Source organism: Salvia splendens, chromosome 22 (assembly GCF_004379255.2).
Source record: "Salvia splendens isolate huo1 chromosome 22, SspV2, whole genome shotgun sequence".
Classification (NCBI taxonomy): Eukaryota; Viridiplantae; Streptophyta; class Magnoliopsida; order Lamiales; family Lamiaceae; genus Salvia; species Salvia splendens.
Genome location: NC_056053.1, coordinates 6,157,426 through 6,175,477, shown reverse-complemented (window position 1 = coordinate 6,175,477; position 18,052 = coordinate 6,157,426). Strand labels below are relative to the sequence as shown.

General features: G+C 40.4%; 2 protein-coding genes and 3 non-coding genes across 5 annotated transcripts; 4 read left to right on the top strand and 1 right to left on the bottom strand.

The window, feature by feature from the left end:
• The first annotated feature begins 112 nt into the window (after positions 1–112).
• On the top strand, positions 113–202 carry LOC121788150. Its single transcript, XR_006047602.1, has one exon. It is a non-coding gene; the product is annotated as a small nucleolar RNA U31b (small nucleolar RNA).
• Positions 203–373: 171 nt separating this feature from the next.
• LOC121788128 lies at positions 374–458 on the top strand. The gene has a single exon (XR_006047580.1). It is a non-coding gene; the product is annotated as a small nucleolar RNA Z195/SNORD33/SNORD32 family (small nucleolar RNA).
• An 88-nt stretch (positions 459–546) lies between these two features.
• LOC121788129 lies at positions 547–631 on the top strand. The gene has a single exon (XR_006047581.1). It is a non-coding gene; the product is annotated as a small nucleolar RNA Z196/R39/R59 family (small nucleolar RNA).
• A 7,764-nt stretch (positions 632–8,395) lies between these two features.
• LOC121787606 lies at positions 8,396–11,847 on the bottom strand. The gene is made up of 4 exons (XM_042186386.1): positions 11,524–11,847; positions 10,465–11,153; positions 10,273–10,370; positions 8,396–8,812 (listed from the first exon to the last, which is right to left on the bottom strand). The coding sequence occupies exons 1-3, from the start codon at positions 11,621–11,623 to the stop codon at positions 10,278–10,280; spliced, it is 882 nt and encodes a 293-aa protein (XP_042042320.1). The 5' UTR covers positions 11,624–11,847; the 3' UTR covers positions 8,396–8,812; positions 10,273–10,277.
• Positions 11,848–12,912: 1,065 nt separating this feature from the next.
• On the top strand, positions 12,913–16,120 carry LOC121786644. The gene is made up of 3 exons (XM_042185277.1): positions 12,913–14,028; positions 14,336–15,722; positions 15,807–16,120. The coding sequence occupies exons 1-3, from the start codon at positions 12,913–12,915 to the stop codon at positions 16,118–16,120; spliced, it is 2,817 nt and encodes a 938-aa protein (XP_042041211.1).
• The last annotated feature ends 1,932 nt before the right edge of the window (positions 16,121–18,052 follow it).

Sequence of the window (18,052 nt, the reverse complement as noted above, 5' to 3'; positions counted from 1 at the left end):
CAGCAGAGTAAACCACGGAGCTCCGTTTTGCCTTTCACTCCACCGGTTTTTCTTCCTAATTTATCGATTTTGATTCTCAATTTTTCAATTTTATTTGAATTGTTTCGCCTTTGAATATGATGAATCGTAATTGTCGCCCCAGGCTTAATTTGCATCTAAAAAGTAGGTGCAACGTGGTGATTGACACTTCAAATTCTGATTCCAAATCCACTCCCAATTTTTCAAATGTTTTTTGATCCGTGATTGATTCTGCAGATTTCGATCTATGTGATGATTTATTTCGATCTAATTCTGCAAATTATATTCATTCTTAAAATCCTGATTCGTCTAATAATTTCGTTTTTTCCTGTGTCTTTGAATTTACGAGATCTGAAAAAGATATGATGATAATCTACCCATATAGATATATTTCTGCATTTGAATGATGAATACTTTCATGCACTACCATCTGATCTCTTATCAGTATCTCAAAAATTCATTTATTTTTCCTATTTCTGATTCAAATGCCATTTTTTTTAACTTTGATATTTTTGTTGATGAAAAAATGGCAATCTGTGATGCAATTTGTTGTCAATTGACTGATATCCAGTGATTATCTAATACAAATCACCATCTTTCGACTGAGATTGCTGTTGATTCAAACATTTTTATCTAGAATTATTTGATTTATGTATGCCCATGGTATCTAATGTTAAGGAGTTTATTCAATTTCTTGATATTTCGTTTTTTGTGGGCATAAATTAACAAGAACAGGCCTTGCGACACAGTTTGCTTTGCTTCAGTAAGCTTTCTGTTACTAATTTCCTGTCTACATGTTTATTTTAAAATTATTTTGTTTCTAATTCTATTTTTTGTCTATATTTAGTCCTTTTTTTCTTCACTGATATTATGAAATTTCTTGTTCCAAATTCAGTGTTTTGCTAAGAAAGTTGATTTTTCATTTATTCTGTGAGAATAATGGGATTGACCTTGTGATTTAGTTTAGCCCTGTTTGTTGTATGGGCCTTGAAATTGTCAATTGAATAATGGGATCACTTGGTTTTATTATTGATTTTATGCGCCTGTTTGTATAAATGTTTAGGTAATTCCACTAAAAAAAGTATGGACAAAAACATATTTGCACAGAATGTGGATATGACAATTGTTCACAATTTGAACCCATTCCAATATTGTATATTGTTCAACATTAATTACTAAGAAGAGATTATCAAATTAGAACAGAAACTTGTCAATTTTTTGTAAGCATCACCACATGAAATTTTGCCAAACAAAAACATAAAAGACGAATTTTGATAACAACTTCTGCGGTCATCTGTAGTTTTTAAAATAGCTTGAAAAGAGGCAAAAAAAGGTGATATGTTCGCATAAAGTATATTAGATACTCCCTCCTAGGGATGTCAATCAGGCCAGCCCATGGGGTTTTGGGCCAACCCTATTCGGGTTGCGGGTCAATCAGGTGCGGGCTAATCGGGTTGTTATTTTTTCGGGTTATAAAAGTTCAGCCCTAACCCTAAAAGCTCGGGTTTCGGGTTAGCCCATCGGGTTAATCGGGTTGCTACCGATAAAATTAACATGCGATCAATCCAATAAATAATGGTGAAAATTAGTTATATTTATAAAATGTAAAATATTTAATTATGATAAATTTGAGATATATGCGTAAACTCAAATATTAACATGATCAAAAACTAATATTTGAGATTTATGCAACATAAAACATAAACATCAAGAAATTTTAAAGCATGTTTAGAAATTTAAATATATTTTTTTAGTAAATTTGAAGTTTCTAATTCATTTATCTATTATTATATTAATAAAAACTTAATATATAATTTATATATTTAATATATAAAATGGAAAGTTATTTTTTCAGTAATCTGTATTATAAAATAATCAATGAAGTGTCGAATTAGAGTCAAACAAATAGAACAATATAAATTTTATCGGGTTTCCGGGCCAGCCCATCGGGTTTTCGGGTCTGGCCCTAACGGGTTGCGGGTTAATCGGGTGCGGGCTAATCGGGCTGTAATTTTATCGGGCTGGAAATTTTCAGCCCTAACCCTATAAATTTGGCGGGCTATTCGGGTCAGCCCACGGGTTGCGGGCTAAATTGACATCCCTACTCCCTCCATTTCTTCATAATTGAGGTAAAACTTTTCGGCATGGAGTTTAAGAAAGTGACGTTGAATGCATTAAATAAATAGATAAAAATTAAGAGAGGGAAAAAAGTAGAGAGAGTAAAGTAGAAAGTGAATAAGGTCATCCACAACGCTGTTCCTATACCGTTCCTTAAACCACTATTTGAGGGCCCCACTGTACTTTTTTACTCCATTCCTTAACTAAGGAACGGAACCTGCAACCCTTCGTTCCTTAACCGTTCCTTAAATTACTATTCATTCAATTTCATTTTTTTTTATTTCCAACCCAATTCAATTTAAATAAACACACTTTAATAAAAAAACAAACACACTTTATTAAAAAACGCACAACATTAAAAAAAAATTCAACTTAAACTTAAAAAAAATAAAAAAAGCACACAATTAAAATCCTAAAAAAATAAAAAACACAAAATAAAAAACACACAATTAAACGTGGGAAAATAAAAAAACTACTCCGCCGGCGAATCATCCTCCGGAGGCGGTCGAGGTTGAGGGGGAGTCGGAAGGCCAAGTTGTGCTGCCATATACACAATTCCGTTCCACCAGGCCGTGAATTGGGCGTACGAGAAGCGGGAAGTGTCCGCCATTGAGGCGGTCATGTACGCCACCATAAGTGTGTCCGAGCCTCCCCGCGAGCCCGATCCCGAGGCCGACTGGCTTGATTCGCCTCGGCCCTTCCTCGCTCTAGCCGCCTTCGCCGCCTTCGTCCCTTGCGGCCGACGGCGCCCACGGCTGGATCCCCCGTATTCGTCGGGCGTTGGATCCCCCGTACCCCCAAACACCTGAGGTTCACCCTCGCTGGCCTCACTGGTGTCACCAGACGAGTAGTTGCCGCTCGCCGTGTGCTTCGTGCGCTTTGAGGTTGAGCCCGAGCTCGAGCGGACACCGCCGGCCCACCTTTCCTCGTCCTTGACGAGCTGCCAAATATCAACATATTTGAACTGTAGACTGGTGTCCTGGTAGAAGACGCGCAAAGCCGCCCTCAGAATGTCGGCGCCCGAAGCTCCGCTTTGGTAGTTCGCCGCTTCGGCCGAGTAGATGCCGCAAAATTTTTTTACCTGTGCGTCGACTCGGCCAAAGTGAGCACGGAGCATTGTATATTTGCGCTTCCGGGCCCCTTTCGGCTTAGTCTGGTGGTAGACATCACGGACCTTTTCCCAGAAGCACTTGGCGGCTTGTTGGTTCCCGACGATGGGATCGTACGAGACGGTGAGCCAGGCGGTGTACACCGCCTTAGTTTCTTCGTTGTTGTACGGATGCCGGCCCAGATCCTCCAGTTCCTCCTCCTCCTCCTCGGGTGCCTCAGACGCAGCCCTAGAGCTTCCACCGCCTCGGCTTCCTCCCTGGGTGGGTTCAACGGGGATATCCTCCCGAATCTGGGACAAACCCTGAGAAAGCCGCGAGCCGGGTGGTCGAGCGTAGGCATCCACATCGAAAGTGGGTGGTTGGTACCCACCCGGCGTCGCCGACCCCTGGGTGCCCGGCGTCGACGACCCGGAACCACCAAGTGTGTTGTACATGGTCTCCCAATCGCCGAACGCGTTGAGATCCCACCCACCGGAGGCGCCACCGCCGTAATTCCCGTCGCCGGACATTTTGTGAAGGAGATTGAAATAGAAAATTGGAGAGGAATTGATGTTGGTTTAGGAAGAGTAGATGTGTAGTTGTGTGTGAAATGTAATAAATTAGGTGTATTTATAGAATAAGAAAATAAAAATAAAATTAAAAAAAATTAAAAAAAAGTTAAAAAAACGGTAATATGACCGTTAAATTTTTTTTTTAAATATATTTTTTAAAAAAAATTAATTATTGCGTCATCGCTGACGTGTCCCACTCGCGGGACGGCGAGTGGGAAGCACGCACGAAGCGGGGAGCGCCACGTCGCCCCAGCGCGTGGCGGCACAAGCCGTGCCGCGTTCCGTGACGTCGGCACGCGGAACGGAATGGGAGCGGAATGGTGCGCCGCAACGCGTTCCGCGGCGAAACCGTTCCGGCGGAACGGCACGCGGAACGGCGTCGGCACGCGTTGCGGGTGCCCTAAAGTAGAGAGAATAAAGAATTAAGAGAGGGAAAAAAGTAGAGAGAGTAAAGTAGAAAGTGGATAAAGTAGAGAGAATAAAGTAAGAAAGAGTAAAGTAGGAAAGCGATAAAAGTTACTATGTAGGAAAATGACTCAACTATGAGGAAACTTCTCAAAATGAAAAAATGATTCAACTATAGAGAAATGGAGGGAGTGCTTATAAATAAAAAAATGAGAAAGAGATATGATATCTCTCAATTTTGTGTAGATATGCTAACCACATAAATATACATGAGACTCGTCCTTTGAGCAGCTTTAAATTCTTGGGTCAGTTGTCCCACCATTTGAGATACCTACAAATCAACGTTGGGAATAGTCATTGGATCTGCCGGTGAATACCCTTAATAAATACTAAAAAAAGAAATACGCATTTATGGAGCAGGCCAGTGCACAAAACTTAAAGGCCTTAGCATGTAAGGTCATCCACAACGCTGTTCCTATACCGTTCCTTAAACCACTATTTGAGGGCTCCACTGTACTTTTTTACTCCATTCCTTAACTAAGGAACGGAACCTGCAACCCTCCGTTCCTTAACCGTTCCTTAAATTACTATTCATTCAATTTCATTTTTTTTTATTTCCAACCCAATTCAATTTAAATAAACACACTTTAATAAAAAACAAACACACTTTATTAAAAAACACACAACATTAAAAACAAATTCAACTTAAACTTCAAAAAAATAAAAAAAGCACACAATTAAACGTGGGAAAATAAAAAAACTACTCTGCCGGCGAATCATCCTCCGGAGGCGGTCGAGGTTTAGGGGGAGGAGGAAGACCAAGTAGTCCTGCCATATGCACAATTTCGTTCCACCAGGCCGTGAATTGGGCGTACGAGAAGCGGGAAGTGTCCGCCATTGTGGCGGTTATGTACGCTACCATAAGTGTGTCCGAGCCTCCCCGCGAGCCCGATCCCGAGGTCGAGCGTAGGCATCCACATCGAAAGTGGGTGGTTGGTACCCACCCGGCGTCGCCGACCCCTGGGTGCCCGGCGTCGACGACCCGGAACCACCAAGTGTGTTGTACATGGTCTCCCAATCGCCGAACGCGTTGAGATCTCACCCACCGGAGCCGCCACCGCCGTAATTCCCGTCGCCGGACATTTTGTGAAGGAGATTGAAATAGAAAATTGGAGAGGAATTGATGTTGGTTTAGGAAGAGTAGATGTGTAGTTGTGTGTGAAATGTAATAAATTAGGTATATTTATAGAATAAGAAAATAAAAATAAAAATAAAAAAATAAAAAAAGTTAAAAAAACGGTAATATTACCGTTAAAAAAATTAAAAAAGCAATTTTTTTATAAAAATATTAATTATTGCGTCATCGCTGACGTGTCCCACTCGCGGGCCGGCGAGTGGGAAGCACGCACGAAGCGGGGAGTGCCACGTCGCCCCAGCGCGTGGCGGCACAAGCCGTGCCGTGTTCCGTGCCGTCGGCACCCGACACGGAATGGGAACGGAATGGGAGCAGAATGGTGCGCCGCAACGCGTTCCGCGGTGAAACCGTTCCGGCGGAACGGCACGCGGAACGCCGGCGGCACGCGTTGCGGGTGCCCTAAGCTGCGTGCACCCATTGAGAAGCCATTCAAATTTAAGAGATGGGACATGTGACGATATCAACAACATTTGCTAAATTCTACTACTTCTTCTGTTTAGAGTTGCCCAAGGTTTATCGAGCTGGCGGTTAAAACGGAAACCGTAACTATCGGTTATGGTTCCGAACCGAAACTGCGAGAAATATCCCGAATCGAAACTGTGAATTTTAGAACCGTGGTTCGGTTCAGATTCCAAATTTTTTGAACCGAACTGCGACTGAACTGCCGGTTCCGGACGGTTCTGAACCGGCGGTTTCACGATTCTGAACTGCCAATGCAATGATAAATTTAAACATAGTTAATCCTTATATTAAAACTATACTCCATTAAATAAAACATTGATGAATGATCCGATTTTTGAGTTTTATACTTTTATAAGTAATTTTCATTTTTGGTAATTTGGAAAACATAAGAGAAAAGATAATAAAATAAAAAATAAACTAAATAACAAGATGGAGTCTATGGAGTATGGATATTATGGTAATAACTTTATAATACTATTTCCGATTTTATTGATTAACACAATTTTTAACGTATGGAGTCTATGGAGTATGGATCATTATTAATAAATATTTATCAACATTGTTTAATAAAACCTAGAAGGATTAATTACTTTAAATAAAGCATAATACTCTAATTAACATTGGTTAATGAATTGTAGTCTTCAAAATTGATTGGTTAAATCTTCAAAATTGATTGTTGGCGGTGGGTGATGGCCGCACTATTCAAAATTGATTACACAAAACACCATTTCTTTAATTTTTACTTATTTATTTATTTTTGTAAATGTTGATTTTAAATTCAAATTGGATCTCATTTCCCCCTATTTTTATATATAAATATCCCCTCTGTCATTCACTATAAATTGTAAATTTGATATCATTTTCACCTTACTCGTCTTAATTCAATTTAAATTATCCATGTCCTTGTTCCAATTTATTTTATAATTTCAAGCTACATGGAAAAAAAATTAAGGAAAAAAACCGCGAAACCGAACCTAAACCGCTATGAACCGTCCGAAAACCGGCGGTTCGGAATCGAAACCGAAACCACCGGTTTTCGAACCTAAACCGAAATCGTGAAACAGCCTCACGGTTCGGTTCCGGATCCATATTTCCCAAAACCGGAACCGGCGCATCCGAACCGAAACCGCCGGTTCATGAACCGTGGGTGTCTACTTCTGTTCATAAAAATACATTAATTTTATTATTTGGGGTTGTCCATCAAAATTAGACCAATATAGAAAGTTTTAAACGAATGCTAACTTTATACATCATTTTATTTATGGATTGTTTCACTTGTACCAGGGTTATCCAAACAAGTATATGTGAAATTTTCGTGTATCCAAACCTAAAAAATCCAAAATCTCATACCCGATACTCGATTCCATTTTCGAATCGTATCCAGTTCCAATTTAAAAAAGAAAACTTTCCTCCTTTTTTGTCATATTTGCACAAGCCCAATGTCGCTAATTGTCAGTTCCTGATGGACACAAATCCGCACGAAATTAATGGGTTGGGTCAACCCTGTAAGGACAAGAAAAATTCGTGTCGTGTTCATATCGTGTTCGAGTTACCCGTTAAGAAATAATATTATAATATTATTAATTGTTAATATTTTTAAAATAATATTTCTTTTGTTGGATTTCGTTGCTATGAATCTATTGACGTTATTGTTCATCAGATCACATTGTGTAATCAGATTTTAGGTTTTTAGTTAGTAGACTCTTAATGATTAGATTCAAGGTTTTGTAACTTTTGTTAATCAAAAGCAGTTGTTATCAAGTCTTTACCATGTTATCAGGCTATAACTGTGTTATCAAATCGTGTTGTTATAGTGTCATGTATGTGTTGTTGTTATAGAGTCGTGTCATGTACATGTTGACTCAAAGTAGTTCGTGTCGTTAATGGATTCGTGTCGGATTCGTGTTGTGTCCGGGTTTGAGGGTAGCGGGTCGTGTCCGTGTTCGGGTTTGGGGTTTTTCTTAACGGGTTGTGTTCGTGTTTGTCCTTATTGGGTCGTGTTGTTAACATGTTGACCTGATAATGACCCAACACGCACGATTTGTCACCCCTAGGCATAAGGCTGCACGGAACGATGTGTGAGCAGGGATTCAGTGTGCTTCAAGCGCGTTGGACAATAGTGAAAGGCTCAGCTCGTTCCAGATACAAACATCATATCACCATTATCGTGTACGCATGCATCATATTGATAACATGATTATCAATGATGATAAAGGTCCAAGAGTTGGCGATTGGCCGGAACGAGGGGCAGTCGTGCGATCCCGCCAATCAGTCGAGGTTTACCGTATAGAGTCAACGTCCTATAAAATATGAGCATTTCCATTTATGGAAAGTTGTCCCAATTTATTACCTTTATACATCAATTTATTTACAACTTAGACCACAATTCAAACATTAATGTGGGTCCACTATCTACTAACACTACTTTAACTACTCTTCCTCTCATCTCTCTTACTTTACCAATTTTATCTTAATTCTCGTGCCATATCGCATGCCCTTTATGGATGGAGGTAGTACAAATTTGTTAAAAAACCACATTTATACTAACAAGTATAGATTGTCATTAAATCTAAAAGTCGTTTACACCATTATTTAGTATTCACCATATCACTAACGACGTACGATGAAAGAGAGTCACAACTTCACAGACTCGAACAAGAAGATGATAAAAACGCTACACTTTTTTTCAAGTTTCACAACTACAAAGGTTCCTCAAGCAAATACCAAACTGCGCCAAGAAATCGTTAACACGAAAAACTTATCTATCCGCTGCGAAAACAAAGGAAAAAACTCGTACCCACACCAGACTGGTTTATAGCCCGCCTTTCGAGTAATGCCAAAACACTAGTGAGACTTACAGTTCGTGATCACCTTCTTGTAACGCTAATTCGTCTTCCGAATCAAACAGTCAAAGAGGCGTGCTCACGAACAGGGTATTCGCCATGCTCTAATTTCTGCAACCAATAGAGGAAGAGATTTAGAACACATAAATCAAAGAGTCATTTTGTGAAAAAAGAGATTGAAACGAAGCGTGTTTTGTTTCGTTGCATCATTATCATAAGATGAGTTTTCACAATCTGGTAATTTTTTTGTCACAATGCGAAGTGCAAGCAACATGAGTCAGCCAACAATCAACCTAATACGACAGCAAGAAGCTTTCCGTATCCAGCCAACTTATTGCCTATGTGTTTACTTCAAACCAATGTTATGGATGGTGGCGGCTTACGGCGGTGAGCCCAAAAACCGCCACAGGGATATGACGTATCAGTATGGCGGGATATGGCGGTCGATAAATAAATTAATAAAATATTAGTAATATATGTATATATAAATTCAAAAAATTAGAAAATAATAAAAAATTATAATATATCAAGTTATCAACTATTAAAACAATAAATAAAGCATAAAGTCATAAGCAATTATATAATATGCCTACCATAATAAGTCTTAGTTCAACCATCAAAATATAAAGTCATCATCACAAATTCATAATACATATCAAATCTAAATTAAAACCATCCTCAATCATCACCATCCCCAACATAGAAGTATGATAAAAATCTGCACAACTACACCTTAATTAAAAATGTGATCCTAATTAAAAATCTGCACAACTACACCTTAATTAAAAATGTGACCCTAATTATAAAAATCTGATGACCCTAATTCCTAATTAAAATGGCATGCAAATTAGAAAATTGATAATTAAAAGGGCATGCAAATTAGAAAATCTGGTACAATTTTGGTTATCTTCAAAATCTGGGCAGTGGGCTGCTCTAGACAGACCGGCGGCGGCGGTCGGCGGACCGGCAGGCGGCGGCGACGTGACTAGGGCAGTGGGACTGGGGGCGCAGCAGGTTGGGTTTGTTTGAGAGGGAAAGAGATACTATGAAAAAAACCCTAGATTTTGACTTAATTGGCATTTTATTTCATTATTTGGGTCGGGTTTGGGCCGGGTTAAGGGTTAAAAATCATTTGGGCCGTGTTATTTGGTAATTGGGCTGAGGTTTGGGGCAGCCCAACCAAAAGTGACGCCATAACTGCCATGGCACCGCCATGGCGCCTCACTCATGGCGGAAAATGGCGGTCGCCATAAAAAAGTTTTGTGGCAGCTCGTGGCGATGGCGTTTTTTCCGAAACCCGCCACGCAATGGCGCCACGGCGGCGCCATGGCCGCTTTTTAATAACATTGCTTCAAACTCGAAGCTTAGTTCCATATGTAGCAACCTCAGTTGAAAATTCATATGTGAGCATAACATATCAAAATTATCAGCAAACACTACATGGAATGGCACTTTTTAAACGAGTTGCGTATAACGGAGAAAAAAACATAGAGAACTCCAAATTCAATCCATGCTGTGGAACATATTTCGAAGAGCAATCAAAGATTGAAAAAGGGTTTCCTCTTACTAACCATAATTATCTATCCGACCGCGTGAACAGTTCAAATAGTCCACAACAACCCTTCCATGATGTCGTTTGCATGGGACGAGGAGGGGGAACCAGCAACGGCTGCAAAAAAGACATCAAATGAGTGCAAAAAATAAGATAATTTTACCATAAAACAAAGTTGAATTTGCAAACACTGATGAAATAGAGGCAGCACCTCTGTAACTCTTGAATCTTTCTCGAGATCCGCTCCATTATCATGAGTAGCAATAGGAGCATGTGACAGACTTAACCGTTCACGAGTTTCTTCAACTGATGTCTTCAGATCAGAAGCCACCCCAACATACTCAACAGATAGAGTGGTTGGTTCTGCGTCATAGAAAGTTTCGGAACCTCCAACTTGCTCCTCGACAGAGCCCTTTTTCTCTCCACTTTCTTTAGATCCAGAGGGGGAGCTTGTGTTCACTTTCATACATTCGCTCAACAATAAAACCTTATCCGAGACAACAGGTGGCACACAATCCACAAAAGCCTCATTCGCCTCGCCAATAGAGATGGCAGGCGCAGTATCAATCACAGCACGGCTACTCTTAACACCGTGAGACTCATCATCCGAGCTGCTTCTGCTACTACTTCTTGAGCTCCCGGATGACCCTCCATCATATGATTTCCTCTCGGTTTCATCGTGCTCAAACTTGTCACCGAATTCTTCCCCAGTCTTGAATTCTCTTTCGATTGGGACAGCGTTGTTCCCCTCGATTTTCACACCCTCCCCCGGAGGAGCATTCTCCCTATTCTGGACCTTCTCCTCCTCGCCCTCGGTCAGAAGGTCATGGTGACTCGGGTTAGACGTGGTCGAGCTAGCCTCCCCTACGTCACTCTGCCTATCGTCTTCGTGCTTCACATCTAGCATTTTCGAAATCATTCAATTCAGATAAACAAATCCAAACCAATACTATACACATTCCAACTCAAACAATCAGAAATCTCACAACACAACCAATACAGCTACGAATCTACTCCCAGATCACTTTCCCCCAAAAGCATTTGCAGCATAAAAACAACAAAAATGCTCACAAAAACCATCTGAATCAAATATCCCCAAATCACACAATTGAATACCGACACTATGAATTAACACAGATTTATAGAGAAATCAATCCAAAAAACACAAATCAAGCCCCACACACTAACTTTAACGCACATGGGACTGTGTGGCTTCAATTAAACAAATAAAAGCACAATCTTTTTCGAAATAAAGCTCGGATTTTTATACCTTGAGCAGAAACAGCAAGGGACGGATTGGGATTGTTGCTGGTGGGCTGAGCTCCCTTCTTTTTCTTAGCAGCTTTTCGCTTCTTGGCGCCAGACGGCATGATTGGTTAATTCGGAAAATTGATTGAGGGCTCGAATTAACGATTCTCCTCTCACCGAAGCGGAATCAGAGAGAGAGATGAAGTGAATTTGAAAATGGTGGAAAAAAATTGGAAAAAATGGTAAAATAGTAGGATTGGTGGTGTGGGTTGGTTGGTGTTGCAGGAAGAGAAAAGAGTAATGTGGTGTCTGTGTGTTTTCATCGCATTTCAACTAAAATTAGGTTAATTGAAGATTTAAATCTTAATTAGTGATTTTTATAAAACAAATTAGCATAAATAGATAAGATGCATAATCATTATGTAGGTGAAATTTGAACCAAAGATTCGTTTTTTGCTTCGTATGCTAATGTAATTTTGATAAAAGATTATTTTAAGATACAAATATTTGTGCTTGAATGATTGGTACATAAACATTTGCGATTGAATGATTAGTTTTAGAGCTATCAATAATGTGATGTGATTCTTTTAGTTTAAATTAGTTAAGTTTCTTTTGGAAGGATTTCAATGATTATCTTGTAAAAATAGTTAAGGGAGCTCCGAGATGGATCCACCCACGAAGGGGCTCTCGGACACCTCTTTTTGACCTACACCAGAAGGGAGATAGACCGCTTTCCAGGCCACCCTCGAGACCTCCAAAAAAGAAAAGATGGCAGCCACGACAACAGCAACAAGGCCAGCCGGTTGCACGGCCTGCTTCTTCTCCAAACCGTTTCGAGCCTCTCTCCAAAGTGAATCAAGAGGAAAACGAAGGAATTGAGGACAAGCAACTGAAAGAATTGGGACAAGTCTGAGAGTTCAGATGAATCTTCCTCCTATCACAGCTCGGACACAGCAGTTCGACAAGTCTATGATTCTTCCAAAGAGAAGCCGGTGGATGGGCCTGAGATACGAGAGACGGTGATGGACAATTGGGAATCTCATGTCATCCCTGACTCACCTCATGGAGTGAAAGGTAACTCTGATCTTTCTTCCCCTTCTGGTTCTTCTGGTGCTGCTTCCTTTGTTTCAGAAAGAGTGAAAGACACACCCCAGCCGGAAGAAGCAACTCCATCTTTTGAAGAGCAAGACCAGGCTGTTACCCCTCTTCCCAAAGGGGGTAAAGCAACAAAGCCTAAATCCTCAAACTCTGTTGAAGAGGTGGCTGTACAAGCGATTCAGAAAATTATACATGCTAAAAATGGAAGGAATAAAAAGCATGGTCATCAAACTTCCAACAAGAAAAAGAACAGGAAGGGTGGATCTGGATCTAAGAAATGTTGATGATAGTTACAACCTGGAATGTGAGGGGTATGAAGCGCCCCAAGAAGCAACCGTCAGTTGTAGACTTCATCAAACAAAACAAAGTGGATGTCATCGGCCTCCTTGAAACAAAGATGGATGCCGACAGTATGAAGACCTTCATGGGAAAGTATTTTCGTTCATGGCAGTTTACACACAACCTTTCACAGCTCACATGTGGAAGGATGCTTCTCATCTGGAACCCTCAAACGGCAAAGGTTGACATTGTGAAAAAAAAACAGGCTATTCACACAAGAATTAGGTGCACTCGTACTTTGAATGAGTTCAACTATTCTATTGTTTATGGCCTCTACACTGACAAGGAACGACACCTTATTTGGAGCTCGGTTATTGATTTTTGTGGACAGGTGGATCCCTTCCTCATCAGTGGGGACTTCAACTCGTCTCCGGAGGAAAGAACCAGGGGAACAAGACGCACACCGAACAAAGAATCCAAAGAGTTGATTGCTACATGTGCGTTGCTTGGACTGCAGGATGTTACAGCCATAGGCTGTGAGTTCACTTGGACGAATGGTCGGGTTTTTAGCAAGATTGATAGAATCATGGTGAACGAGGGATGGCACAACGCAGGCTACCTCAGCTCAGCTCGCTTTCCTCCACCAGGTGCTAGAACAGACCACTCGCCGGCCATCGCTACCCTCTTTGGAGAATTGAGGTCATTTCCTAAACCCTTCAAAATTTTCAATTTTTGGCTAACACATGCTGGTTTCGAGCCACTTTTGAGAGATCACTGGAGGACTCCTATCCAAGGATGCAAGCAATTCGTTCTTATGGAAAGGGGAAAGGAATTTAAGAAGATTCTCAAGTCTTTCAATTTCAAGGAGTTCAGCAATCTTTCGCAGAGAGTCAAGGACTACACTAAGGAAATGGAAGACCTTAAGTTGGAAGCAGGCAGAGATACTGGGAATGCAGAGATTCAGGACCGTATCAGGGATATCAGATCGAAAGTTCTCTTCTACAGCACGTCAGAGAAGGCTTTCTATGGACAGAAATCACGCCTAAAGCACCTTTGCAGAGCGACAGGAATACAGCTTTTTCCATTCTCTTGTCAAGAGGAACAACTCGAGGAACATGATCACCCTCTTCAGCAGAGAAGATGGTTCAGTGTCAAAGGATCAAGATGAAATCATCGACAGCTTCGTACAATACTACAAGGGACTCCTGGGAACCGAATGAGTAGTTCAGCCTTTGAGAACAGAGGTGCTTCACAGAGGTTACATACTTGATAATGAAGACAATGAAGGCCTCACCCGTGAGGTGACCACAGAGGAGATCAAGGAAGCACTTTTCAACATCAGTATTGATAAGTCGCCGGGACCGGACGGGTACACATCAGCCTTCTTCAGGAGGCACTGGGAATTCATTGGGGGAGATTTAGTCAATTCGATTAATGAGTTTTTCACCACATGAAAGCTTCTGAAAAGCCTCAATACGACAGCCATTTCTCTTATCCCGAAGACTTCCACGAACTCCAAAGTCAGTGACTTTAGACCGATTGCCTATTGCAATGTGGTCTACAAGGTGATCACAAAAATCTTTTCGAAGCGGCTTGAGATGCTCCTCCCTAAGATTGTTAGCCCAGCTCAGTCGGCTTTCATCACGGGGCGGAGCATCATGGACAATATCTACCTTGCGGAGGAGATCATGAGAGGTTACACAGTCAAGAGAGGGCCACCGAGATGCACTGTCAAGATTGATCTCCGGAAAGCATACGACACAGTTGACTGGAGTTTCTTGTGGGGCGTGCTTCAAGGCCTCAACTTCCACCCTTTCTTTATCCACTTGATCATGGAGTGCGTTATTTCACCTTCGTACACGATCACGGTGAACGGTAGCCACCACGGCTACTTCAGAGGTAAAAGGGGTCTTAGACAGGGAGACCACATGTCCCCTCCTCTGTTTATTTTATGCATGGAATATCTGTCGCGTTTACTCCTTACCCGCACTACTAGGGAATTTTCTTTCCATAAAAGATGCGGGCAAACGGGCATTACTCACCTTGCTTTTGCAGACGATCTCCTTCTGTTCGGCAGGGGAGACTTGATTTCTATGCAGATTTTAGCAGACACGATGGAGGAATTCTACGCATGCTCAGGACTAGGGATCAATCGGGGAAAGTCTAACATGTTCATTGCAGGCACCAACAAAGTTCCCAAGGAGACTTTGCTGCAAGTGTTTGGCTTCCCAGAAGGCTCCCTTCCAATCAAGTATTTGGGCATTCCACTCGCTTCGAAGAGACTTGTTTCTTCAGACTATGGCCAACTGATCGACAAGCTTTCAGACAAAATCAAAAAATGGCCAAGTAAGACTCTTTCTTTTGTTGGGCGCTTGGAACTGATTACATCTGTCGTGAAGGGAGTGGAAGCATACTGGCTCCAAGCCTTTCCGATACCTTGGACAATCATTGAGAAGCTTATTGGGATTGCCCGTACTTTCCTTTGGGGGAAGAAGTATGGTCAAGTTGCTTGGGATGATGTTTGCAAGCCGAAGAAGGTAGGGGGTTTGGGAGTCAGAAACCTCAAGGCTTGGAATTCGGCACTTCATGCCAAGACCCTCTGGAGCATTCACTCGAAGAAGGACTCCCTCTGGATTCGATGGATTCATGCAGAATACATCAGGAATAATTCTATCTGGGATTGGACGGTGCACAAGAAGAACGACTCCATGCTCATAAAGAAGCTCTTGTCCATCCGGGATGAGATGTTGGACAGATGCACCCGAGACGAGATCACAGCACTCTGGAGTACTTGGTTCGCGGGAAAAGGGGTTCACGAGGCATATGAGTGGTTTAGGCCGAGAGGTGAGAGACGATTCTGGGCTAAGTATGTTTGGAAGTATTGTGTCCCTCCTAAGTACTAGTTCATTACTTGGTTCGCACTTCAAGGACGCCTTTACACACGGAATCACCTCCACTTCTTGGAGAACTTGGACCCTACTTGTCAGCTTTGTCGTTGGGAGGAGGAACCAGCAGACCATCTCTTCTTCAAATGCCCGAAGACTTGGGCTGTTTGGGGAAAGATCATGCCGTGGCTTGGCATCGCGAGGAGATTGACGACGATCAGGAGTGTCATCAAATGGGCACGACGGCAGATCAGAGGTTCACAGATTGTTCAAATGGCGATTAGGATTGCACTCATGGCTTCAGTGGCGATCATTTGGAGAACGTGGAACAAGGTTATCTTCGATGGGAAGGCATGAGATGCAGTTAGGGTCATCTTTGAGATCAAAGAAGCTACCTACAACATCTTGTACTCACATTTCCCACACGAGCAGGTTCTTTTCCACCTTCCAAACATATGATGGTGTTCACTTCTTTCGGATGTTTTGGTCTTCGACGCACTTTGAGTCACTCATCAGGGTACTCTTTTTCCCCTTGTTGAGTTTTATCCCATGGGGTTTTATTCCCAAGGGGTTTTAACGAGGCCGCCCACTCTGGGTTTCGATGGGTGACTTGAACTGGGGTTGTTCTTGTTGGGGCCTTGCTCTTTGCTTTTTGTTTCTTGGTCTCCACCATGTTTCTTCATTCTAGAGACTTGTGGCTTTTCACTTGTACTTTCCTCGGGTATGCCCGAGTGTATGATGTAAACAAGGGTTTCAGTTTTATTTAATTTATTTATTTATAAAAAGAAAGAAAGATAGAAAGGTGAAATATTAATAGTTTCAAGTCATTTGGGTCATGAATGATAAATTTATAGATTAATGAGTAGCATCTTATTTGGATCTTAAATTAATCAAACTATTTTTAAAGGTAATCAAGCTTGATGGAAGAGGTCGATCACATTTTTTTGTTTTAAGGTAATTACATTGAATCAAATTCAATATAAAAGTTTTTGAAATATTACTACTATCATTTAGCTGAGGACGTTGTAGAGTAATGGTAATATCATAAAAATGGTGTTTTAAATCGGTTATGATAATTGTGTTTTAACTCTTGCTTTAGATTATTATGATGATTCAAATTTTGTACTATCATACTAATATTTTTTAGCTCAATCAATGGCAATCATCATCCACTAAAAAAAGTCAAATAATTTAATCCTGGTTTTGACCCTAACTACAAAAGAAAAGGAAAATAGAGGGAATTGATCGTATTCTTCAATTTGATTTTGTAAACATCACATTGAAATTAAAAATTGAATCAATTTTAACGTATGTATATATAGGTGAACTATATGTCTATATCTTTGACATATGCACGTGGATAGTCCAAACTGCAGCAATATGCAAGTTTGAATGAATTTTGCAATGTTTATAGAGTATAATAAGATGATGTATTCATGTGTTGATGTCCATCGTCTATCCAATTTTTTTTTTAATTTTTTAAAGGCCGGCATATCTATAGATTCAATTCAATTATTGCATTTATGGAATTGTTGACTTTTAATATTTTTATTGTCATTTAATTATGATGTATTCATATTCATATGTATTTAATACTTAGTGATTTAAATCGTTGATCCTAAAAAAAAAGAGACTTATTTGTTGAGGGCTTGGCTTGCCACTAGACGTCACCACGGTTCGGGAACCGGCGGTTCACAGTTCGGAACCGCCGGTTCTGGTTCGGAAAAAAATGGAACCGGAACCGAACCGGCCAAGGATCGGCGGTTCCGGTTCCGGAACCGTGAACCGCGGAACCGCCTAGGTTTGCCCGGTTCCGAGCCGGTTCATCCGGTTCGGCGGTTTTTTTTTTTTTTGCATTTTAAATTTGTAATTCAAGTAAAATATGTAGATATATTTGCATAAATAAAATTAGAATAAAGCGATGTTCAAATGCAATTTTATTGATACAAATTACAACTTTAAAATTACAAATTACAACTTTAAAATTACAAATTACAACTTTAAAATTACAAATTACAACTTAAAATTTACAAATTACAACTTTAAAATTACAAATTACAACTTTAAAATTGCAAACTACAAACAACTTTAAAATTACAAATTACAAACAACTTTAAAATTACAAATTACAACTTAAAATTTACAAATTACAATTTAAAATTACAAATTACAACTTATTACTTAACATTACAAATTACAACTTTAAAATTACAAATTACAACAATTACAAATCGAAAAATTTAAATACAAGTTACTTACAACAATTACAAGTTACAACAATTACAAATC